This window comes from Pleurodeles waltl, chromosome 3_1, assembly GCF_031143425.1.
Source record: "Pleurodeles waltl isolate 20211129_DDA chromosome 3_1, aPleWal1.hap1.20221129, whole genome shotgun sequence".
Taxonomy (NCBI): Eukaryota; Metazoa; Chordata; class Amphibia; order Caudata; family Salamandridae; genus Pleurodeles; species Pleurodeles waltl.
This window is the reverse complement of record NC_090440.1, coordinates 708,549,200-708,574,783: the sequence shown is the minus strand read 5'-3', so window position 1 is coordinate 708,574,783 and position 25,584 is coordinate 708,549,200. Positions and strand designations below refer to the sequence as shown.

The window sequence follows — 25,584 nt, the reverse complement described above, 5'->3', positions numbered from 1 at the left end:
GGGGGGGGGCTGTCAGCCCCAGAGGGCACTGAGCCTCAGGAACTTGAACCTTATACAGCAGAGCTTTTGGCCTCAGGGGGGCCCTCTAGGTAAGATCTGTGCCAGGGGCAGAGGACCTGTGCCACTCTTGAAGGCCTAAGACACCAAGCTACTGATCAGGAAAAGGGAAATGTTAGCGGCTCCCACATGACCTGTTGGGAGGAGGGACTCCTTTACACTGAGGCCAGAGACCCTAAACCTGGTTCCACTAGGAGAGTGGTAGTGCCTCAGCAGTACAGAGAAGTTCTCCTCACATTGGCTCATGACATTCTCCTAGCTGGGCATTTTGGCCAGACTAAAGCTTGGAGTGGGTAAGTGAACCACTTCTACTGGCCATGTATGTCCCAGAAGGTAAAGGAGTTTTGTAAGCCAGCAGCAAGACAGGTGACCACCCAAAGGGGCCCCTTAATTCCACTTCCAGTGATTGGGGTTCCCTTTGACAGGGTAGGAATTGACATTGTTGATCCTCAAGACCCTTCAACAGCATCAGAAAACCGATTTATACTGGTTATAGTGGATCATGCAACCAGGTATCCTGAGACAATACCCCTGAGGACTATTACTGCCCCTGCAATAGTTAGGGCCCTTATTGGTATATTTACCAGAGGGGGCTTTCCAAAGTGGTGCCAGACAGGGGTACAAACTTCATGTCTGGCTACCCGAAACACATGTGGGCTGAATGAGGTGCGACCTATACTTTCACTAGCCCATATCACCCACAAGTCAATGGGCTTGTTGAAACATTCAACAAGACATTGAAAGGTATGATTGGTGGACTCCCTGAAAAACTCAAAAGGAGAAGGGATGTCTTACTTCCATGCCTGCTTTTCGCTTACAAAGAAGTGCCACTGAAGGGTTTTCCCACCTTTGATCTTCTGTTTGGGCATCCTGTGAGAAGACCGTTTTGTCTTGTGAATGAGGGATGGGAGAGACCTCTCAGGGAACCTAAACAGGATATTGTGGACTATGTGCTTGGCCTTCTCTCTCGAACAGCTGAGTACATAGAAAAAGCTTCCAAAAACTTTGAGGCCAGCCAAGAGCTCCAGAAGCTCTGGTATGACCAAAAGGCTGCTCTGGTGGAATTCTACCCTGGGCAGAAGGTGTGGGTTTTGTAGCCTGTGGCTCCTGGGGCCCTCTCTATCCTGGAAAGAAAAGGGGAAGTCACCTACCTTGTGGACTTTGGCTCTTGCAGGAACCCCAAAGGGTTTATCCATGTCAATTGCCTTTAACCCTATCATGACAGAGCTGAGATGACCATGCTCATGTTCAGTGACGAGGGACAGGAAGCTAGGAGTGAACCTCCCTCTGATCTCCTCTCCAGCAGCCCCAAAGATGGCTCATTTGAAGAAAAGGTCTTTTCAGACACCCTCACTGACCAGCAGCAGACTGACTGCAGGCACGTCTTGCATTAGTATGCTGAGCTCTTCTCGTTGACCCCCGGTCAGACTACCTGGTGTACACATGATGTGGGCACTGGGGACAGCTTATCTGTCAAAAATAAAATGTACAGACAATCTGATCAAGTCAAAGAGAGCCACAAAGCTGAAGTAAGCAAGATGCTGGAATTCAGAATCATTGAGCACTCTGTGAGCCCCCGGCCCAGCCCATTTGTCTTAATCTCTAAGCCTCATTCTCAGGGTGGAAAGAGAGAAATTAGGTTTTATGTGGACCAGAGCGGTCTCAATGCCATCACCAAAATAGATACACAATCGATTCCTAGGGCTGATAAACCAATTGACAAGTTAGGGGCAGCCAAATATCTCTGTACTTTTGATCTCCCATCATTGTACTGGCAGATAGGTCTGACCGGTGGAGTAAAAACGAAATCGGCATTCTCCACTCCTGATGGGCATTAATCAGTTTACTGTTATGCCTTTTGGACTAAAGAATGCCCCTTCCATCTTCCAAAGGTTGGTGCATAAAGTCCTGGCTAGGTTTGAAGACCTTAGTAGAGCATATCTTGATGATATTGCTGTATTTAGCTCTACCTGACAGGATCACCTTATCCACCTTAGCAAGGTCCTTGAGGCTCTGCTTGTATACTTGGGTCACCTCATAGGTGGAGGCCAAGTTAAAACCCAAGATCCAGACAGTTCTGGACTGGGTAGCTCCAACCACCCAGACCCAAGTCAGGGCATTCCTTGGGTGACTAAGTACTACAGGAGGTTCGTGAAAGGATATGGCACTATTGTGGCACCTCTCACAGAACTGACCTCCAAAAAGATGCCTAAGAAAATGAACTGGACAGTGAGCTGTCTAAAGGCCTTTGGCACTCTGAAGAAAGCAGTATGATCAGCTCCTGTTCTAAATTCCCCAGATTACACCAAGCAGTTCATAGTGCACACACATGCCTCTGAGCATGAGATAGGAGCAGTCCTGTCCCACATCAGTGATGATAACTATGACCAACCTGTTGCTTTTATTAGCATGAGGCATTACCAAACACATGATATGCTGCCAATGCAGGCTGTGTGTCTTGGGGTAGACAAAAGGGAAAACGTGACATGGCACACAGCCTGTGTGCCATGTCCCCTAACACTGCATGCAATAGATGTAAGTCACCCCTTTAGCAGGCCATACAGCCCTAAGGCAGGGTGAATTATATTACACGTGAGGGCATATCTGCATGAGCAGATATGCCCCAGCTGTGTCTTTGTCAATTCGCAGGCATAGTAAATGATGAGGGAAGCCATTTTAAATGCACGTGTTGGACACTGGTCAGTACGAATTCCACAGCTACATGATGGCTTCACTGAAGATTGGTGACCCCACACTGATGCCAGTGTTGAATTTACCAATACATGCACCCAGGGAGCACCTTAAAGGTGCCCCCTGAAACCCTATCAGCTTCTGGTGTGTTCATAGACTGGTTTCTGCCAGCCTGCCACCCGAGACACCTTTCTGGACCCCTAGGGGGAGAGCCCTATTCTCTCAGGAGGCTCAGATCAAATGTCTGTCCAAAAGGCGGGGTAATACCCCCTTCCACAGGATGACCTGCTGAATACCCTTCCCAAGGAGGCAAACCTCAAAGGGCTGTTGCCTTTGAGATACGAATCTGGCTCCCCTCACAGGAGAGGAATCCCCCCTCAACCCCCCTCCTCGAGAGCCCATTTGGCACCTGGACAGGTGGGAAAAGAAGCTAGTCAGGTAGGTGTCCCCCTCCCCCCTATTTCTGTCCCCCCCAGCTAGTTCCACACCTAAGCTGGGCTAATGCAAGGTGGACATGATTTTTCAGAGGTAGCCAATGTTGAGATGGCATACCTAGAAATTCTGGGACAGGGTTATGCCCACTTACCACAGGAAGTGGTCATATAGGGGGCATAGTGACCCTGAGGATCCGTAGCCCATTGGTTACTACCCTACACACCCCTAACGCTCCAAAATTCAGTATTTAGGGGGAGCCCCTGGCACCAAAGAAGCAGATTCCCGCTGACTTGAAGAAGACACTCCAGAGACGCAAAAGGCAAGAACTGAAGATCCGTGACAGGCTGAGCACCAACCCTGCCAGCCTGCCTGTGGACTTCGACTGTTGTGAGAAAGAAGCCTTGCCCTCCAGCTTCTGAAGATTCCAAAAGCACAGGAAGACTGCCAGCCTTCAGCCCAGCAGAAGGAACTCCCGGGGAGTAGCGAAGCTGCTCCCCTGCATCCTGGCAGGCATCCAAGGACCGCTGGAGAGGTCTTCGGACCGCCAAACATGTCGCCGGACAGCACCACTGCACCAAGCCTCCCAGCCTGTGTTGAAGTGGGCCAATGGTGCCAACCTGGTCCCCAGCCTCTCCAGAGACAGTCTAAGGTGGGTTTCCCCGCTGCGACCTTCACATCAATGCCTGCAGCCGCTTTTTGCAGGCCCCCTCTCAACTGTGACAACCTTCGGTGACGGCAACCCCGACGGTTCACTGAAACTCTGCACCCGGACACCCCGGACTGAGGAAAAGAGGGCCACTGGTATGTCTGTGTCCCCAAGGCTAGTGAGACTTGAGCGCACTTGTTGGTACACCCAGACTGGTTTTCCTGCCCATGCCTGCAGCCTGTTCTGTGGGCCTCGCTCCACCACGGCCGTCACCGGTGACAGACACCTGGCGGCTCAAGAACCCTCTGCATCCGAACACCTCGGACCAAGGAGAAGAGGACCACTGGTGGACCACTGGTTTCACTATGTCTCTGAGAATTCCAAGACCTGAGCCCTTTCGGTGGCTCACCCAAACTGGACGCCTAGTCCTTGCCTGCAGCTTCCTTTTGCAGTGACTGATCTCCATAGGAACACATTGGGCACCCAGCCCTGTTTTGCACTCTGCACCCGGCCACTCCTGTGCTGCTAAGGGTGTACTGTGGGTGCTGCCTTGGCCCTAAACCGCTACTGGACCAATTTTTCTCTGAAGCCTAAACATATAAAGATACTTGCTATTTTTATAAATTGGTAAATATATCTTTCTTGAGTCATCTGTCTCATCTTATTGACTATTGTGTGTATCTGTAGATGTCTGGCACTCCTCTGAGGCTAAGGCTGATCAACCACACTACCCCTAAATAGAGCACTTTGGGGTTGCATTGCAAGCCCTGAACACTCACTGGGGAACCCCTGGAGCCTTTACACAGTATTCACATAAAGTGATATCCACCGAAAGAGCATTACCTACTTGTGGCTCAGTGTGGTTACTTGTGGAGGCAGCACGGGGCCACTGTGGAGTTTGATGGTGTCACCCACTGGGATACAGGAGCAATTGCTTGGAATCAACTCCAGATCCATTCTGCTACTTGGAGAAAATTCATTGAGTGAGGAATCTGCAGGAAGATAGTGTATCCACCAGAAAGACGGTTACTGAAGATAAGTAACGTGTTCATTTAGACAAACATCTCTGCAGATTACAGGGCAATACTGATGCAAGCACGCACACTTACCCCAACCAAAACCTACAGTGCCACGTAGAAGGGTTTCTGCAAAAAGTGTGAAGCTGAATTTTTGAATTTCATCTCATACTGCTGCATTAGATCCTGCCATATTTACTGCACCTGGCTAAAGCACGTCAGTAAGAGTCTTTTTTGGCAGCAGTATCAATCTTGAAAAGGTCAAGTGATGCTCCTACCCTCTTTTCTTAGAGGATCTTGAAATAGTTGATAAAAGGGTTATTCAAGCTATTCCCCAGTTTGACGACCTCTGGTGCCACAGTAACCAAACACAGCACTCAGTTAACTATTGTTTTCACCCTTTCGCCATATCCATACATCAGATCTCAAATATGTCTCTAGAAAAACATCACTCACTGGCTTTGACTTTGGCAATAAGAGTGGGAAAGCTCCAAGCCTTCAGGATAAAGGAACTCTTCTTGTATTTCATGGAAGGCAAGGTAATCCTTTGTACTAATCCAAGGATAATGGTTTAGGTATCCTCAGATTTCAATTTGAATGATTCTGTGATTTGTTCTTTTAGAATCTCTCAGCGCCAGCTGAGAGCATCTTACTCAGTAGGTGTTTGTTGGAATTGGCCTCTCTGCAGGGTCACCCCTGAACTTTTTGCCTTCCTCCTCTTCTTTTTCTGACCTCATTTTTGCTGGTTTTAGGACCCTGGATGCTAACCAGTGCTAAAGTGCATGTGCCCTCTCCCTAAAATCATGGTAACATTGGCCCATACCCAATTGGCATGTTTAATTTACTTATAAGTCCTTCGTAAAGTGCTCTACATGTGCCAAGGGCCTGAACATTAAATGCTACTAGTGGACCTGCAGCACTGATTGTGCCACCCAAATAAGTAGCCCCTTAACCATATCTCAGGTCTGCCATTACAAGGCCTGTATGTGCAGTTTCACTGTCACTTCGACTTGGCATTTACAAGTACTTGCCAAGCCTTAAACTCCCCTTTTTCTACATATAAGTCACCTCTAGGGTAGGCCTTAGGTAACCCATTGGGTAGGGTGCTATGTTGGTAAAAGGCAGGGCATGAATTACTGTTGTATATGTCCTGGTAGTGGACAACACCTAAATCCCTTTTCCACTACTGTGAGGCCTGCTCCTTTCATAGGCTAGCATTAGGACTGCCCTTATATAATGTTTGAGTGGTAGGTTCTGATTAGAACGGGGTAACCATGTCATACTTAGTATGGCCAGAATGGTAATAGCAAATCATGCTTATTGGTGAGGTTGGATTTTATATTGCTATTTTAGAAATGCCACTTTTAGAAAGTGAGCATTTCTCTGCACTTATATCCATCTGTGCCTTACATCCTGTCTCCAATCAACGTCTGGGCTAGTTGACAGCTTCCTTGTGCATTTCATCCAGACATCCACAAACACAGGACACTCAGTCACACTTGCACTCATCTGCATACTGAATGGGTCCTCCTGGGCTGGAAGGGTGGAGAGTCTGACACTTACATTTCAAAGGCTAGTGGCCTGCCCTCACACAGTGGACTGCAAAACCCCCTACTGGGACCCTGGCAGACAGACCTGTACTGAAAGGGGAACCAGTGCACCTCAAAACCACTCTTTGAAGTCTCCCCTGCTTCAAGGGCATTTTTGGGTATATAAACTGGGTCTCTGACCCCACCAACTCAGATACTTCTGGACCTGAACCTGCAACCTCTCAAGAGGAACTGCCTGGCTGTCCAAAGGACTCATCTGGTCTGCTTTGCTGAGAAGGACTGCTGCCCTACTGCTCTCTGACTTTGCTGAGAAGTCTCAGGGCCAAAAAGACTTCATCTCTTCAGGAAACTCCTTGTGCGCCGAAAATTGACGCACAGCCTGCCGTAAACGACGCACAGCCGTCTTGCGACTGAGAAATCGCTGAACAGCCGAATTGGAAGGAGGCAGCCCGACTTCCCAAGTGAAGATTTGACGCATCACCTGCCTTGCGACAGAAAATTAAATACACAGCCCTACTGGAGCGACACACAGCCGAACCGGAAAGATGCAGCTGATTCCCGAGTGGAAAATCGATGTAGCGCCTGCCGTGCAACAAAAAATTACACTCATCGCCCTACCGTAGAGACACAACTCCTGCGACTTCCAGCGTGACCAAGATTAACCTGCATATTCCCTGTGCATCAAAACGATCCCACATCGCAGTGAGGAACCAAGACTGCATGCTGGAAAATGACGCAAGCCCCTTGCAGCGTGGTAAGAAACAACGCATGGTCTGTGCCTCGTCAGAAAATCCGACGCACACCATATTTTTCCACGCATCTCCTCCTCTGCGGTCTCCGTGCATGTTATTTTTGACGCAAACCAGGTACTTTGTGTAATCAAGAGGCAACTGTTGATTTGTAAGATTTAAGACTCTCTTTAATCTTGCAAAAGTGATCTCAACTTATGCTTATTTAATCTTAATAGTTTTAAACTTATTTTAACCAGATAAATATAATATATTTTTCTAAACCTGTGTGGTGTATTGTTGTGGTGTTTTCACTGTTACTGTATGATTTATTGCACAAATACTTTACACATTACCTTTGTAAGTTATGCCTGACTGCTCAGTGCCAAGCTACCAGAGGGTGGGCACAGGATAATTTGGATTGTGTGTGACTTACCCTGACTAGGATTGTGGTCCCTACTTGGACACGGGTGTATACCTCAGCCAACTAGAGATCCCATTTCTAACAGTGTTCATATGGGCATCAAATTGTATGTTGAAAGAACCATGGAAATAAGAACTTCCAATCAACACTTTGTCTCTTTTGGGTGCCGGAGCAGGGACCAACCCCTACCGAAACAAAGCATGGCCTGCTGGCTATTATTCTGCAGCACTTTCTGCCATAAAAAGATGAAGCACCTTCCATAAGGTAAGAAGACTGCGCACTTCACCAGAAGTATTTCAGTAACAGCTGCACTATACACCAGAGTGCTGCTCCCGAACGTATTCTAAACAGCTACGTTGTAGATCAGTTACACATTCACCAAGATCTGCCAGCTGGAAATTAATGCAGCCGCGGACTAAGCAGTGGTCCATGCAGTACTGCATAGCCTGTTCCAGTGAAAGGTGAGCCAGGTTCCCAATTATAAATTATTTCTTAAACTGCTTGCTACTCTAATTGAAACATGTGAATCCATGAAAGATTCAATGTGGAGAAGGAATGAGTTACTTACCTGAAACTCCAGCATTGGCATCTTTTATAGACTGACATGCAACCCTTCCTCTTTATTGGTCAGAGGCTCAAATACATTGATACTCAAGGGCCTAATTTCTTCCTGGAGTTCCCCTGATGTAGGTCTACCTTGATTTTTGCTTCATGCTTCAATTCTTTACCTCTGTCATGGCTCTTTCTGGAGGCTTCACCAACACACTGCTTGTGAAGGCTTCTCCAGCTTTGGTATAGGCAGTGACTCTCCCTGGTATATGCAGTGACTGTCCCTAAAGACTTTGGTAACACTCTTTCTTCCATTATTTATCCTGGATGCTTTCCTAGTCTGGATAGCTTCCATAACTGTCTTCCTTGATGACTCTCTCCTTAGAGTTTAGCAGCCCTAGCTTTTTCATGATTCTTCCTTGGAGACTTCTCCTCCTTGTAGCTCCTATTCAAAATAATTGATTATTTACCTGCTCGTGATCTGCCTTGACTCTGCTTGGAAACGTCACCACCCCTGGTATTTGCATTCAGTAACTGGGAAACTTGTTTTTAATAAACTCGAATCCTAAGTCCCTTAGGTATCACCCTGTGTTTGTCTGTGTTGTCTAGATCTATGTTGATATATTTGTGGTTCACTCTCCCGATCTTTATAAATCATTTCATTGAGAAATGTTAATTGTATGCACTCTTAGTTTACTACTGAGTAACATTCTACCCAGATGAGTCCTTTTCATTTCTTATGGTTTGAGCAAGAGTGACGTGCCCGTGCAGAAATATTTGGAAACTAGTCATTGGATCTTCCATAGTATGTGTCTTAGAGGAAGGGTGTGTTGGACAGAGAAGCTCTCTAACCCTCCTCCTAATACTTTAACTGTCAGCATGCCTTCTTTTCAGTGACTGTACAGCATAACTTTTGGGGGACTAGAAGTGGTAAAAGCTTTTGGGTTGTGCACGATTGGCATGGCTGGGTATTGTCGTGACCTTATGTACTTTTCAAATTTCCATCTCAGAGGCAAGCTTCCCTTATGGCTTTCTCCTCTGGTCAAAGAGGTTGCAATTATTATGAATATTTTTTAAACAATGTGTGCTTATCCTGTTTTCATCTTGTTTTCTCTACAGAGAATTTCCGCTGTCTCTGTACCCATGAAAAGGGTTTTGGCTTCAAGGGCAGCAGCTTCCACCGGATCATCCCTCAGTTTATGTGTCAGGGGGGCGACTTCACCAACCACAACGGCTCTGGTGGCAAATCTATCTACGGCAGGAAGTTTGACGATGAGAACTTTATACTGAAGCACACTGGAGCAGGTATGGGGCAGCAGGGTGCATGTGAGTCCACAGACAGTCAAGGCTTATTGGACTAAATGAGGGACATCTGTAGTATTAAGCACAATAACAAAGGAAATCCTACATAGACTCCGTTACGGGCATAGGAGGAGCATGTATTTTTTTTGCTAATACCTTTGGCACTGTTTGATGAATCTGCGCAAAACGTTCATTTCATCCACCTCCGCACACTCCTGGTAAGTGTTGGGGTGACCCATCAGGCAAGGGCCAAGAAAAAGGGGGGAGGGCTCCCAAAATTTTGATTTTTCTTGTTAATTACCATAGGAAATTGGGAATTGATGTAGAAAAAACTAATTTACACCACATTTGGTAAAAGGTTAGAACTTTAATTAGAAAGCAAATACTTTAATATTTAGTGTAAATCCTTTCAACCATTTTAAAGAAATTTGCATTTAAAGAGGTGTTTGGGTGGTCATGAGGGTGTTAAAAAGACCACTTTAAAAGGGGTTACTCAGTGCTAATTGGCTGGGTACAACCTGAAATATATGCTGTGGCAGCCATTACTAGACTCTGGGACAAGGTCCCTTTTGAAATGCATTGTAGGGAATGCCAGGTTTTTAGGGTTACTAAAAGTACAAAAGAGGGCACAAATAAAGAATGATAACATAGTTTACTCACAATATAAATCAATTGTTTGAGGTGCATTAATTATTTTAGGAAGTGCGGTGTGTTCTAAGGTGATTTTATCATGTGAAAAAAGCGGACCCTCTGCTGGGATTTGATTTGCCAATTTGAAAGAAAACAGTTTTCTCTCGTGATTTTCTCAGAGTGTGTTTGGAAGGCGCTCCAGAAACTAAAATGGGAGCACATTTTCTTTAAGGTCACAATATTTTGCTCAGCCATGTGAGAATAAATTTTGATATTCTGAGTAAAACATACTTTCAACAGCAGAAGCAACCTGTCAGTTGAATCCCCAGTTTCCTATCTACTGCCGCTTCCAACAGCGTGCTAATGAGCAACCAAACTGTGACACACCTGAAGCCGGGCGATAGGAATTCCACATCCCTGTACTTCCAAAACCAGCAGCAGTGTATCAGTTAGCTCCCTGGTAATCAACTGCAGTTTTCCACAAAGTTCTAATGAACAACTAGCTACCCTTCTGTACTTATGGCAAACGTGTGCTACACCTGAAGCCATCTTGATGGAAGCAAAGCTGTAAAACTGAAAGCATTTCCTACAGAGGGCACTAAAGGGAATTAAAAACAATCATTGGCAAAGCCAGTATGTCTCACTTATGCAAGAGCTAATGGCTTTGCCAGTGTGTTTTAGCCCTGTTTTACACCAACATGGCTAAACATTTGTGCCGGAGAGTAGAATGGAATAGTGTGGTAGAGAAGAGTGGAGAGTTGTAGAGTAGAGTGTTATGGATTAGAATAATGTTGTCCCATAGAGTGGAGGGGCATAGCATAGACTGAAGTAAAGTGTCATAGAGTAGAGTGGTGTAGGTTAGGGTGGAGTAAAGTGTAATAGAGTGGAGTAAAGTAGCAGAGTGTGTCATGGAGTGGCAGTAATAGAGTGGAGTAGAATGTTACGGAGGGTCATAGAGTGGAGCGGCATAGAGTGGGATAGAGTAGTGTGTCACCTTGTGAAGTGTCGTAGAGTGGCCTACAGTGCAGTGGGACAGGAACAGGCAGGGTTTGGCGCCGAAGTCCACAGTTTTTGCGCTGGTCGGCTCTTCTTTGTCCTGCTCCTTATAGTCAGACAAATCTAGGTTCCTGGTCTCAGGGAGCCACCTAAATACTGAATTTACGGGTAGTAAGCGGAGTGTAGGGTAGAAGCCAATAGGCTACTTACCCCTGGGGTTACTACACTCCCCAGCAGACCACTTACTGTGGGGAGTGGGCATTTTCCTGACCCAGAGTTCCTAGTTCCACAAAAAAAAAAAGATGGTGGAACCCTTCTTACGTGGAGCACATCAGACAGCCCACCTTAGGGGTGTGATTAGCAGGGAGGTGCAGCAATCCTACTGCATAGCTACTTTCCTGCCTGTGTTGGTGCCAAATGGGCCTCAGGGCAGGGGGTGGCATTCTCCAGGTCTGGAGGAAGCCAGGGTTGCATATTAAAGGCAGCAATGGCTTGGGTGGCCCTGGGCTTGGTATGCAGATTCACTAGCCATACTGCTGGAGCAGCCATTGTTTCATTGTTTCTTGACCTCAGAGAACGCCGGCTCTCACATGCACAGGGTCAGAAACCTGTCTGTGGTGGCAGGCTGGTTGAGACCAGTCAGCCAGCACACTAAAAGACTAGTGGGTTTTCAGGGGGCACCTCTAAGGTGTCTTCTGGGTGCATGTCATAATAAATCCAATACTGGCTTCAGTATGGATTTATTAGGTCGAGGTGTTTGATACCAAATACCTTAGGTTTCAGTAAAGCCATCATGTAGCTGGGGCACTCGTAATGACCAGTGTCCAGTACATATACTTGAGATGGCATCCCTGTTCACATGTACCAGCTAGAAATTGAACTAGACAGAACTGGAGCATATCTGCTCATGAAGAAATGTCCTTACATGTAATATAATGCACCCTTCCTTAGGTCTGTAAGGCTTGCTGTAGTGCATTGACTTGGGCATGGAATACAGTGAGTGTGCCATGTTGTGTTTTCACACATGGTTTGCACCATGTCACCCAGCCTGCGATGGCAGTCTTCATGCAACTTGTATGGGGGGTCCCTTAGGGTGCCATAATATATGCTGCAGCCCTTAGGGTCCCTTTCTAGTACCCATGCCCTAGTTACCAGGGATACCATTTACTAGGGACTTACAGGGGTGCCAAAGTGTGTGCAATTGTACACAACTTGTCCGTTTTACCTTGTTTTTAGGGAAAGAACACTGGACCTGATTAGCATGGACCCAGTGCACATCTCTTGAAAAAACATCGGTACCAGTGGCAAAAAGTGAGGGTGACCATGACAACAAATATTGGCAAAGCCGATAGGTTTCGCCCCTGTGAAATGTATTGGTTTTGTTACTGTTTTTTTTTTTAGACCTGTTACACAGCAACATGTCTTAAAGTAAAAAAATAAAATACAAGTGCAATGTTGTGCTCAATGATGATAGAAATGGGGTCTCTAGTTGGCAAAGGTTAGCACCCAGTCCAAGTAGGGAACATCACTCTAGTCAAGTTAAGTTAGATACACACCCTAAATTAACCTGTGCTCACCATCTAGTAGCTTGGGGCAGAGCAGTCAGGCTTAACGTAAGAGGCAGTGTGCAAAGTATTTCTGCAATATATCCTCACAGTAATCACTGAGGCACCACAGAAACAAGACTCCATACAGTTGTAGAGAAGTATAGGTTATTTATATTATTATGTTAAGACCAAAAAGATAGGAATCCCATTAGGGAACCAAGAGTTATTCAGTGGCACATAAATTGAAGCAGTGCTTTTAAAAGAATCAACTGAGCTCGTTTAGAGCCTTTAAGGTAGTTTGTCTTGAGTCTTATAAAAAGTATGTGTCCTCTGACTGCGAAGAGTGCAGTAAACCAATATTGGGACTGCTCTGGTCCGATTTTAGTCAGAGCAGCTTAGAATGACACTCGGCTGCGAGGGGTGCAGCGAAATCTTTAAGCCCACCTGGGTCACACAATAGTAGGCACAGCCCACAGCAGAAGGGTGCAGCGCAATTCTCTGGCATGAAAGCACAGAAGTATCGTCAGGTCACTGTGTGAGGTGCAGTGCGATCCCTATGATCACTCCAGTCTGCAAACAAAAGTACTGGGCAGCCGCAAAGTGGGGAACGCTGCACGATCCCCTAAGATCGCTTGGGTTCACTAACACACAGACCGGGAAGCAGTAAGGTGGGGGAGGATGTTGCACACAGTACCTTGAGGGCAGTGAGACTGCTCACCGGGTTGCCATACTGGCTAGGCAGTGTTGGTGGTGTAGTGGCTGTTTGGAATTGTTAAAAACAATAGTACTTGGCGAGGCAGTAGTCAGTGGAAGGACATTCTCAGCAGCCAACATGAGTGACTGGAAGGAGTACTTGATCAAAGCTCGGTGGGGTGTCAACAGGTTGGACACAGCCCCTACCTTTCTAAAAGCTTGACTTTACCATTAAACTGAATTTTTAATAACTAATAAAACAGTTGTTTAATTATTTTTCTAGCTGGAACCTTTCCTGAGATGCAGTATTAGCATGTTAATCTGTACTCTGTTTTTCTACATAGGGCAGCTAGGCCTGACCCAGTGAAACAGTTTTTGGTGCTAGTCACTGTAAAGACATGGTTCTTCGAACAGTGACCCTCCTTGCCCCCCCCCCCCTTGACCCCTGCTCCCCCAAGCACCTTGAGACCCTCACGGGTGAGTAGCGCGCTCAAAAAATGTTTTTGATTGATTGATTCTGGACTGGAGAAGGTGGAGTCCTTGTGATATGGAGTGACCTCTGTTCGATCTCAGGTGAGATCTGGAGGTCTTGGGTTAGCTGGACACTGCACGACCTCAAGTAACAGCTGATACAGATTTCTAACCATAGATTCCTCACCTTTTGAATATTCCCCAGATGTCAGACTGCATTCGGAATGTCTTTTCAGCAGAACCTCTGTGTGCTGGTAGGTGGCTCCTGCGGCTCTGCACAGATTTTGTTCCTCTTCTGAAATGATGTGCGGAGCCAATATAGGTGTGCCACTCCTTTATGATGTCAGTTCCTTTCTTTCCGCCCCACCAGATTCTGATTGAGAGCTACCTCTTGTCTCTTTGAGACGTTTAAAATGGTTTTCTCTGTGCTGGGGAAATGTCACATCCTAAAACGACAGTCCTGTCGCAAACAAATGCCTGCGACAGACCCTCATCAGATTTGCCTGTGGTCAAGCACAAATCTAAGGCCTGCAGTGATTGCATGTCAATAAACCCGAAGGCCATATGTGACTGTAAGGTGAAACTCTGTTGCTAAACACCGGAAGACTAAGCAACAACACAATTCCACGCTGAGCGGTCCGTCCCAGACAAGTTTTAAAAGTCGATCCTGATGCTGGTCATCGTTGTGCTCCAAGTCTTCAGGTATGTTGGAATAAAAACATAAAAAATCCAAGAGGGAATCAGGCCCTTTCTGCCACTTACGTTCTCCTGGGAAAGTGCAAGGGCCTCGTGATCTCGCTGCTGAAGTCAGTTGACCTCAGAACCCATTTCACAACTTGTCCTGACACAACCTGAGTTTCCTGGGCCGTCCGCAAAACTGAGACATTTTGGAGGGTTCCACAAGGCCGTATTCTGACTCTTTGAATCTTTACCTACTCCTTCTGGCATCTCTACAAGCCCCCAAAGAGACGCTAGCCTCGCCCCCCCTTACACCCCCTCCCCAAAAACCTGGGATATCACCACTAATTTGCCCTCGTCACTACTTGGATCCTCTGAATCCACCACTGGGCTACCTCAGCTCCTGCACATACTCCATCTCCAACACCCTGCTCCATACCAGTTATCAGAGTTCCAATGCCCATTGTGCTCTCTGACTCAATTGGCGCTTTTACGACCTTGACCAGTGTCTTATCCAGGTGACTGGTTGACACCTGTTCGGTATAAGTCAATAAGGACGCTCAATGAAGGACCACACGTCAATAATAAATACAATTTAGCTTTACTAGAATTTCCGGTAAATGTAGGCATTTAGCACATTAACAATAGTAGAATAAGAATAGCAATGAAAAGCATCTATTTATATATAAGTACACTACAAAGAGCATCTATGCATATATATATATATAAGCAAAGAGTTCATTGACAGATATAAGTTTTGATTAACTGTATACCAAAATGCATCACACTACGATGTTCAGGAAGCAAAATATAAATGAATTGAATACTTCAGATAAGCTTTGATTTACTGCACGCCAAAATGCATGTTTCAATTACTGCAGCAGGCTTCACACTAAGATGTTCAGGAAGCAAAATATAAACGAGCTGAATACTTCAGATAAGCTTTGATTTACTGCACACCAAAATGCATGTTTCAGTTACTGCAGCAGGCTCACACTGCGATGTTTAGAAAGCAAAATATAAACGAGCTGAATACTTCAGGTTATTGTAAGGAAATGCCTCCTTGGCATGGTTACCCCCTGACTTTTTGCCTTTGCTGATGCTATGTTTACAATTGAAAGTGTGCTGAGGCCTGCTAACCAGGCCCCAGCACCAGTGTTCTTTCCCTAACCTGTACTTTTGTATCCACAATTGGCAGACCCTGGCATCCAGATAAGTCCCTTGTAACTGGTACTTCTAGTACCAAGGGCCCTGATGCCAAGGAAGGTCTCTAAGGGCTGCAGCATGTCTTATGCCACCCTGGAGACCTCTCACTCAGCACAGACACACTGCTTGCCAGCTTGTGTGTGCTAGTGAGGACAAAACGAGTAAGTCGACATGGCACTCCCCTCAGGGTGCCATGCCAGCCTCTCACTGCCTATGCAGTATAGGTAAGCCACCCCTCTAGCAGGCCTTACAGCCCTAAGGCAGGGTGCACTATACCATAGGTGAGGGTACCAGTGCATGAGCATGGTACCCCTACAGTGTCTAAACAAAACCTTAGACATTGTAAGTGCAGGGTAGCCATAAGAGTATATGTTCTGGGAGTCTGTCAAACACGAACTCCACAGCACCATAATGGCTACACTGAAAACTGGGAAGTTTGGTATCAAACTTCTCAGCACAATAAATGCACACTGATGCCAGTGTACATTTTATTGTAAAATACACCACAGAGGGCACCTTAGAGGTGCCCCCTGAAACTTAACCGACTATCTGTGTAGGCTGACTAGTTTTAGCAGCCTGCCACAAACCGAGACATGTTGCTGGCCCCATGGGGAGAGTGCCTTTGTCACTCTGAGGCCAGTAACAAAGCCTGCACTGGGTGGAGATGCTAACACCTCCCCCAGGCAGGAATTGTCACACCTGGCGGTGAGCCTCAAAGGCTCACCTCCTTTGTGCCAACCCAGCAGGACACTCCAGCTAGTGGAGTTGCCCGCCCCCTCCGGCCAGGCCCCACTTTTGGCGGCAAGGCCGGAGAAGATAATGAGAAAAACAAGGAGGAGTCACTGACCAGTCAGGACAGCCCCTAAGGTGTCCTGAGCTGAAGTGACTCTAACTTTTAGAAATCCTCCATCTTGCAGATGGAGGATTCCCCCAATAGGGTTAGGATTGTGACCCCCTCCCCTTGGGAGGAGGCACAAAGAGGGTGTACCCACCCTCAGGGCTAGTAGCCATTGGCTACTAACCCCCCAGACCTAAACACGCCCTTAAATTTAGTATTTAAGGGCTACCCTGAACCCTAGAAAATTAGATTCCTGCAACTACAAGAAGAAGGACTGCCCAGCTGAAAACCCCTGCAGCGGAAGACCAGAAGACGACAACTGCCTTGGCTCCAGAAACTCACCGGCCTGTCTCCTGCCTTCCAAAGATCCTGCTCCAGCGACGCCTTCCAAAGGGACCAGCGACCTCGACATCCTCTGAGGACTGCCCCTGCTTCGAAAAGACAAGAAACTCCCGAGGACAGCGGACCTGCTCCAAGAAAAGCTGCAACTTTGTTTCCAGCAACTTTAAAGAACCCTGCAAGCTCCCCGCAAGAAGCGTGAGACTTGCAACACTGCACCCGGCGACCCCGACTCGGCTGGTGGCGATCCAACACCTCAGGAGGGACCCCAGGACTACTCTGATACTGTGAGTACCAAAACCTGTCCCCCCTGAGCCCCCACAGCGCCGCCTGCAGAGGGAATCCCGAGGCTTCCCCTGACCACGACTCTTTGAACCTAAAGTCCCGACGCCTGGGAGAGACCCTGCACCCGCAGCCCCCAGGACCTGAAGGACCGGACTTTCACTGGAGAAGTGACCCCCAGGAGTCCCTCTCCCTTGCCCAAGTGGAGGTTTCCCCGAGGAATCCCCCCCCTTGCCTGCCTGCAGCGCTGAAGAGATCCCGAGATCTCTCATAGACTAACATTGAAAACCCGACGCTTGTTTCTACACTGCACCCGGCCGCCCCCGCGCTGCTGAGGGTGAAATTTCTGTGTGGACTTGTGTCCCCCCCGGTGCCCTACAAAACCCCCCTGGTCTGCCCTCCGAAGACGCGGGTACTTACCTGCAAGCAGACCGGAACCGGGGCACCCCCTTCTCTCCATTCTAGCCTATGTGTTTTGGGCACCACTTTGAACTCTGCACCTGACCGGCCCTGAGCTGCTGGTGTGGTGACTTTGGGGTTGCTCTGAACCCCCAACGGTGGGCTACCTTGGACCAAGAACTAAGCCCTGTAAGTGTCTTACTTACCTGGTTAACCTAACAAATACTTACCTCCCCTAGGAACTGTGAAAATTGCACTAAGTGTCCACTTTTAAAACAGCTATTTGTGAATAACTTGAAAAGTATACATGCAATTTTGATGATTTGAAGTTCCTAAAGTACTTACCTGCAATACCTTTCGAATGAGATATTACATGTAGAATTTGAACCTGTGGTTCTTAAAATAAACTAAGAAAAGATATTTTTCTATAACAAAACCTATTGGCTGGATTTGTCTCTGAGTGTGTGTACCTCATTTATTGTCTATGTGTATGTACAACAAATGCTTAACACTACTCCTTGGATAAGCCTACTGCTCGACCACACTACCACAAAATAGAGCATTAGTATTATCTCTTTTTGCCACTATCTTACCTCTAAGGGGAACCCTTGGACTCTGTGCATGCTATTCCTTACTTTGAAATAGCACATACAGAGCCAACTTCCTACATTGGTGGATCAGCGGTGGGGTACAAGACTTTGCATTTGCTGGACTACTCAGCCAATACCTGATCACACGACAAATTCCAAAATTGTCATTAGAAATTCATTTTTGCAATTTGAAAGTTTTCTAAATTCTTAAAAGTCCTGCTAGGGCCTTGTGTGTTAAGTCCCTGTTTAGCATTGTCTTTTTAGAGTTTAAAAGTTTGTTAAAAGTTTGAATTAGATTCTAGAAACAGTTTTAGATTCTTAAAAAAGTATTCCAACTCTTAGCAGAATAATGTCAGATACAGAGATGCAGGTGGTGGAACTCGACACCACACCTTACCTCCATCTTAAGATGAGGGAGCTAAGGTCTCTCTGTAATATAAAGAAAATAACCATTGGCTCCAGACCTACCAAAATTCAGCTCCAGGAGCTGTTGGCAGAGTTTGAAAAAGCCAACCCCTCTGATGATGACCTCACAGAGGAAGAAATTAGTGACTTGGAGGCCAATGTCCCTCCTCCAGTCCTAAATAGGGAGAACAGGACCCCTCAAGTCCTGTCTCCAACTGTGTTAGTCAGAAATAGTGAGTCCCTCACAGGAGGGTCCCACATTTCTGAAATCACTGAGGATGCTCTCAGTGAAGATGACCTCCTGTTAGCCAGGATGGCCAAAAGATTGGCTTTAGAGAGACAGCTCCTAGCCATAGAAAGGGAAAGACAAGAGATGGGCCTAGGACCCATCAATGGTGGCAGCAATATAAATAGGGTCAGAGATTCTCCTGACATGTTAAAAATCCCCAAAGGGATTGTGACAAAATATGAAGATGGTGATGACATCACCAAATGGTTCACAGCTTTTGAGAGGGCTTGTGTAACCAGAAAAGTGAACAGATCTCACTGGGGTGCTCTCCTTTGGGAAATGTTCACTGGAAAGTGTAGGGATAGACTCCTCACACTCTCTGGAAAAGATGCAGAATCTTATGACCTCATGAAGGGTACCCTGATTGAGGGCTTTGGATTCTCCACTGAGGAGTACAGGATTAGGTTCAGGGGGGCTCAAAAATCCTCGAGCCAGACCTGGGTTGACTTTGTTGACTACTCAGTGAAAACACTAGATGGTTGGATTCAAGGCAGTGGTGTAAGTAATTATGATGGGCTGTACAATTTATTTGTGAAAGAACACCTATTGAGTAATTGTTTCAATGATAAACTGCATCAGCATCTGGTAGACCTAGGACCAATTTCTCCCCAAGAATTGGGAAAGAAGGCGGACCATTGGGTCAAGACAAGGGTGTCCAAGACTTCAACAGGGGGTGACCAAAAGAAAGGGGTCACAAAGACTCCCCAGGGGAAGGGTGATGAGACAGCCAAAACTAAAAATAGTAAAGAGTCTTCTACAGGCCCCCAAAAACCTGCACAGGAGGGTGGGCCCAGAGCCTCTTCACAAAACAATGGGTACAAGGGTAAAAACTTTGATCCCAAAAAGGCCTGGTGTCATAGCTGTAAACAGCATGGACACCAAACTGGAGACAAGGCCTGTCCCAAGAAAGGTTCCACTCCAAACTCCCATCCAGGTAACACTGGTATGGCTAGTCTCCAAGTGGGATCAACAGTGTGCCCAGAGCAAATCAGGGTCCACACTGAAGCTATTCTAGTTTCTGAGGGTGGGGTGGATTTGGCCACACTAGCTGTCTGGCCGCCTAACATGCAAAAATACAGACAGCAACTCTTAATTAATGGGACTAGAATAGAGGGCCTGAGGGATACAGGTGCCAGTGTCACCATGGTGACAGAGAAACTGGTTTCCCCTGGCCAATACCTGACTGGAAAAACTTACACAGTCACCAACGCTGACAATCAGAGAAAAGTACATCCCATGGCAATGGTTACTTTAGAATGGGGAGGGGTCAATGGCCTGAAACAGGTGGTGGTCTCCTCAAATATCCCAGTGGACTGTCTGCTTGGAAATGACCTGGAGTCCTCAGCATGGGCTGAGGTAGAACTAAAAACCCATGCAGCAATGCTGGGTATCCCTGAACTGGTGTGTGTGAAAACAAGAGCACAGTGCAAGGCACAGGGTGAACAAGTAGAGCTGGAGTCTGGAAGAATGGCCCAGCCTACCAAGAGAACAGGAAAGTCAGTTGGGAAACCAACTACAACACAGCAAAAGAAAGGGAACCTCTCTTCTCAGGAAGAAGTTCTGCCCTCTGAGGGAACTGAGCCTTTGGAGCTTGAACCTTATCAGGTTGAGCTCTTAGGCCCAGGGGGACCCTCAAGGGAGGAGCTGTGTAAGGGACAAGAAACCTGTCCCTCTCTTGAAGGCCTTAGGCAGCAAGCTGCTGAAGAGTCCAAAGGCAAGAAAAATGGAACGCATAGGGTCTATTGGGAAGATGGACTCCTGTACACTGAGGCCAGAGACCCCAAACCTGGTGCCACTAGGAGAGTGGTAGTGCCTCAGCTGTTCAGGAAGTTCATCCTAACATTGGCCCATGACATTCCCCTTGCTGGACATTTGGGACAAACCAAGACGTGGGAGAGGTTAGTCAACCACTTCTACTGGCCCAATATGTCCAACATGGTTAAGGAGTTTTGCCTCTCCTGCCCCACCTGTCAAGCCAGTGGTAAGACAGGTGGGCATCCAAAGGCCCCCCTCATTCCACTTCCAGTGGTGGGGGTTCCCTTTGAAAGAGTGGGTGTGGACATAGTTGGTCCACTGGAACCTCCCACAGCCTCAGGAAATATGTATATCCTGGTAGTAGTGGATCATGCTACCAGGTATCCTGAAGCTATTCCCCTTAGGTCGACTACTGCCCCTGCAGTAGCCAAGGCCCTCATTGGTATCTTTACCAGAGTGGGTTTCCCTAAGGAGGTGGTGTCTGACAGAGGTACCAACTTCATGTCAGCATACCTAAAGCACATGTGGAATGAGTGTGGAGTGACTTATAAATTCACTACACCATACCATCCACAAACTAATGGCTTGGTTGAGAGATTCAACAAGACATTAAAAGGCATGATCATGGGGCTCCCAGAAAAGCTCAAAAGGAGATGGGATGTCCTCTTGCCATGTCTGCTTTTCGCTTACAGAGAGGTGCCACAGAAGGGAGTAGGATTCTCACCCTTTGAACTTCTGTTTGGTCATCCTGTAAGGGGACCACTTGCCCTTGTTAAAGAAGGCTGGGAGAGACCTCTCCATGAGCCTAAACAGGACATAGTGGACTATGTACTTGGCCTTCGCTCTAGAATGGCAGAGTACATGGAAAAGGCAACCAAAAACCTTGAGGCCAGCCAACAGCTCCAGAAGTTTTGGTATGACCAAAAGGCTGCACTGGTTGAGTTCCAACCAGGGCAGAAAGTCTGGGTTCTGGAGCCTGTGGCTCCCAGGGCACTCCAGGACAAATGGAGTGGCCCTTACCCAGTACTAGAAAGGAAGAGTCAGGTCACCTACCTGGTGGACCTGGGCACAAGCAGGAGCCCCAAGAGGGTGATCCATGTAAACCGCCTTAAGCTCTTCCACGACAGGGCTGATGTCAATCTGTTGATGGTAACAGATGAGGATCAGGAGGCAGAGAGTGAACCTCTCCCTGATCTTCTGTCATCAGACCCAAAAGATGGCACAGTAGATGGAGTGATCTACTCAGACACCCTCTCTGGCCAACAGCAAGCTGATTGTAGGAGAGTCCTACAACAGTTTCCTGAACTCTTCTCCTTAACCCCTGGTCAGACACACCTGTGTACCCATGATGTGGACACAGGAGACAGCATGCCTGTCAAGAACAAAATCTTTAGACAATCTGACCATGTTAAGGAAAGCATCAAGGTGGAAGTCCACAAGATGCTGGAATTGGGAGTAATTGAGCGCTCTGACAGCCCCTGGGCTAGCCCAGTGGTCTTAGTCCCCAAACCTCACACCAAAGATGGAAAGAAAGAAATGAGGTTTTGTGTGGACTACAGAGGGCTCAATTCTGTCACCAAGACAGATGCTCATCCAATTCCAAGAGCTGATGAGCTCATAGACAAATTAGGTGCTGCCAAATTCTTAAGTACCTTTGACTTGACAGCAGGGTACTGGCAAATAAAAATGGCACCTGGAGCAAAAGAGAAAACAGCATTCTCCACACCTGATGGGCATTATCAGTTTACTGTTATGCCCTTTGGTTTAAAGAATGCCCCTGCCACCTTCCAAAGGTTGGTGAATCAAGTCCTTGCTGGCTTGGAGTCCTTTAGCACAGCTTATCTTGATGATATTGCTGTCTTTAGCTCCACCTGGCAGGATCACCTGGTCCACCTGAAGAAGGTTTTGAAGGCTCTGCAATCTGCAGGCCTCTCTATCAAGGCATCCAAATGCCAGATAGGGCAGGGAACTGTGGTTTACTTGGGACACCTTGTAGGTGGAGGCCAAGTTCAGCCACTCCAACCCAAGATCCAGACTATTCTGGACTGGGTAGCTCCAAAAACCCAGACTCAAGTCAGGGCATTCCTTGGCTTGACTGGGTATTACAGGAGGTTTGTGAAGGGATATGGATCCATTGTGACAGCCCTCACTGAACTCACCTCCAAGAAAATGCCCAAGAAAGTGAACTGGACTGTAGAATGCCAACAGGCCTTTGACACCCTGAAACAAGCAATGTGCTCAGCACCAGTTCTAAAAGCTCCAGATTATTCTAAGCAGTTCATTGTGCAGACTGATGCCTCTGAACATGGGATAGGGGCAGTTTTGTCCCAAACAAATGATGATGGCCTTGACCAGCCTGTTGCTTTCATTAGCAGGAGGTTACTCCCCAGGGAGCAGCGTTGGAGTGCCATTGAGAGGGAGGCCTTTGCTGTGGTTTGGTCCCTGAAGAAGCTGAGACCATACCTCTTTGGGACTCACTTCCTAGTTCAAACTGACCACAGACCTCTCAAATGGCTGATGCAAATGAAAGGTGAAAATCCTAAACTGTTGAGGTGGTCCATCTCCCTACAGGGAATGGACTTTATAGTGGAACACAGACCTGGGACTGCCCATGCCAATGCAGATGGCCTTTCCAGGTTCTTCCACTTAGAAAATGAAGACTCTCTTGGGAAAGGTTAGTCTCATCCTCTTTCGTTTGGGGGGGGGTTGTGTAAGGAAATGCCTCCTTGGCATGGTTGCCCCCTGACTTTTTGCCTTTGCTGATGCTATGTTTACAATTGAAAGTGTGCTGAGGCCTGCTAACCAGGCCCCAGCACCAGTGTTCTTTCCCTAACCTGTACTTTTGTATCCACAATTGGCAGACCCTGGCATCCAGATAAGTCCCTTGTAACTGGTACTTCTAGTACCAAGGGCCCTGATGCCAAGGAAGGTCTCTAAGGGCTGCAGCATGTCTTATGCCACCCTGGAGACCTCTCACTCAGCACAGACACACTGCTTGCCAGCTTGTGTGTGCTAGTGAGGACAAAACGAGTAAGTCGACATGGCACTCCCCTCAGGGTGCCATGCCAGCCTCTCACTGCCTATGCAGTATAGGTAAGCCACCCCTCTAGCAGGCCTTACAGCCCTAAGGCAGGGTGCACTATACCATAGGTGAGGGTACCAGTGCATGAGCATGGTACCCCTACAGTGTCTAAACAAAACCTTAGACATTGTAAGTGCAGGGTAGCCATAAGAGTATATGGTCTGGGAGTCTGTCAAACACGAACTCCACAGCACCATAATGGCTACACTGAAAACTGGGAAGTTTGGTATCAAACTTCTCAGCACAATAAATGCACACTGATGCAAGTGTACATTTTATTGTAAAATACACCACAGAGGGCACCTTAGAGGTGCCCCCTGAAACTTAACCGACTATCTGTGTAGGCTGACTAGTTTTAGCAGCCTGCCACAAACCGAGACATGTTGCTGGCCCCATGGGGAGAGTGCCTTTGTCACTCTGAGGCCAGTAACAAAGCCTGCACTGGGTGGAGATGCTAACACCTCCCCCAGGCAGGAATTGTCACACCTGGCGGTGAGCCTCAAAGGCTCACCTCCTTTGTGCCAACCCAGCAGGACACTCCAGCTAGTGGAGTTGCCCGCCCCCTCCGGCCAGGCCCCACTTTTGGCGGCAAGGCCGGAGAAGATAATGAGAAAAACAAGGAGGAGTCACTGACCAGTCAGGACAGCCCCTAAGGTGTCCTGAGCTGAAGTGACTCTAACTTTTAGAAATCCTCCATCTTGCAGATGGAGGATTCCCCCAATAGGGTTAGGATTGTGACCCCCTCCCCTTGGGAGGAGGCACAAAGAGGGTGTACCCACCCTCAGGGCTAGTAGCCATTGGCTACTAACCCCCCAGACCTAAACACGCCCTTAAATTTAGTATTTAAGGGCTACCCTGAACCCTAGAAAATTAGATTCCTGCAACTACAAGAAGAAGGACTGCCCAGCTGAAAACCCCTGCAGCGGAAGACCAGAAGACGACAACTGCCTTGGCTCCAGAAACTCACCGGCCTGTCTCCTGCCTTCCAAAGATCCTGCTCCAGCGACGCCTTCCAAAGGGACCAGCGACCTCGACATCCTCTGAGGACTGCCCCTGCTTCGAAAAGACAAGAAACTCCCGAGGACAGCGGACCTGCTCCAAGAAAAGCTGCAACTTTGTTTCCAGCAACTTTAAAGAACCCTGCAAGCTCCCCGCAAGAAGCGTGAGACTTGCAACACTGCACCCGGCGACCCCGACTCGGCTGGTGGCGATCCAACACCTCAGGAGGGACCCCAGGACTACTCTGATACTGTGAGTACCAAAACCTGTCCCCCCTGAGCCCCCACAGCGCCGCCTGCAGAGGGAATCCCGAGGCTTCCCCTGACCGCGACTCTTTGAACCTAAAGTCCCGACGCCTGGGAGAGACCCTGCACCCGCAGCCCCCAGGACCTGAAGGACCGGACTTTCACTGGAGAAGTGACCCCCAGGAGTCCCTCTCCCTTGCCCAAGTGGAGGTTTCCCCGAGGAATCCCCCCCTTGCCTGCCTGCAGCGCTGAAGAGATCCCGAGATCTCTCATAGACTAACATTGAAAACCCGACGCTTGTTTCTACACTGCACCCGGCCGCCCCCGCGCTGCTGAGGGTGAAATTTCTGTGTGGACTTGTGTCCCCCCCGGTGCCCTACAAAACCCCCCTGGTCTGCCCTCCGAAGACGCGGGTACTTACCTGCAAGCAGACCGGAACCGGGGCACCCCCTTCTCTCCATTCTAGCCTATGTGTTTTGGGCACCACTTTGAACTCTGCACCTGACCGGCCCTGAGCTGCTGGTGTGGTGACTTTGGGGTTGCTCTGAACCCCCAACGGTGGGCTACCTTGGACCAAGAACTAAGCCCTGTAAGTGTCTTACTTACCTGGTTAACCTAACAAATACTTACCTCCCCTAGGAACTGTGAAAATTGCACTAAGTGTCCACTTTTAAAACAGCTATTTGTGAATAACTTGAAAAGTATACATGCAATTTTGATGATTTGAAGTTCCTAAAGTACT

At 47.7% G+C, this 25,584-nt stretch overlaps 1 protein-coding gene across 1 annotated transcript in view; it reads left to right on the top strand.

Moving 5' to 3' along the window:
* Positions 1-25,584, top strand: part of PPIE (peptidylprolyl isomerase E) — a 179,556-nt gene that overhangs the window by 139,323 nt on the left and 14,649 nt on the right. Inside the window, exon 8 of the mRNA XM_069223416.1 lies at positions 9,216-9,401. Within this exon, the coding sequence (XP_069079517.1) occupies positions 9,216-9,401 (186 nt within the window). The remainder of the gene's footprint in view (positions 1-9,215; positions 9,402-25,584) is intronic.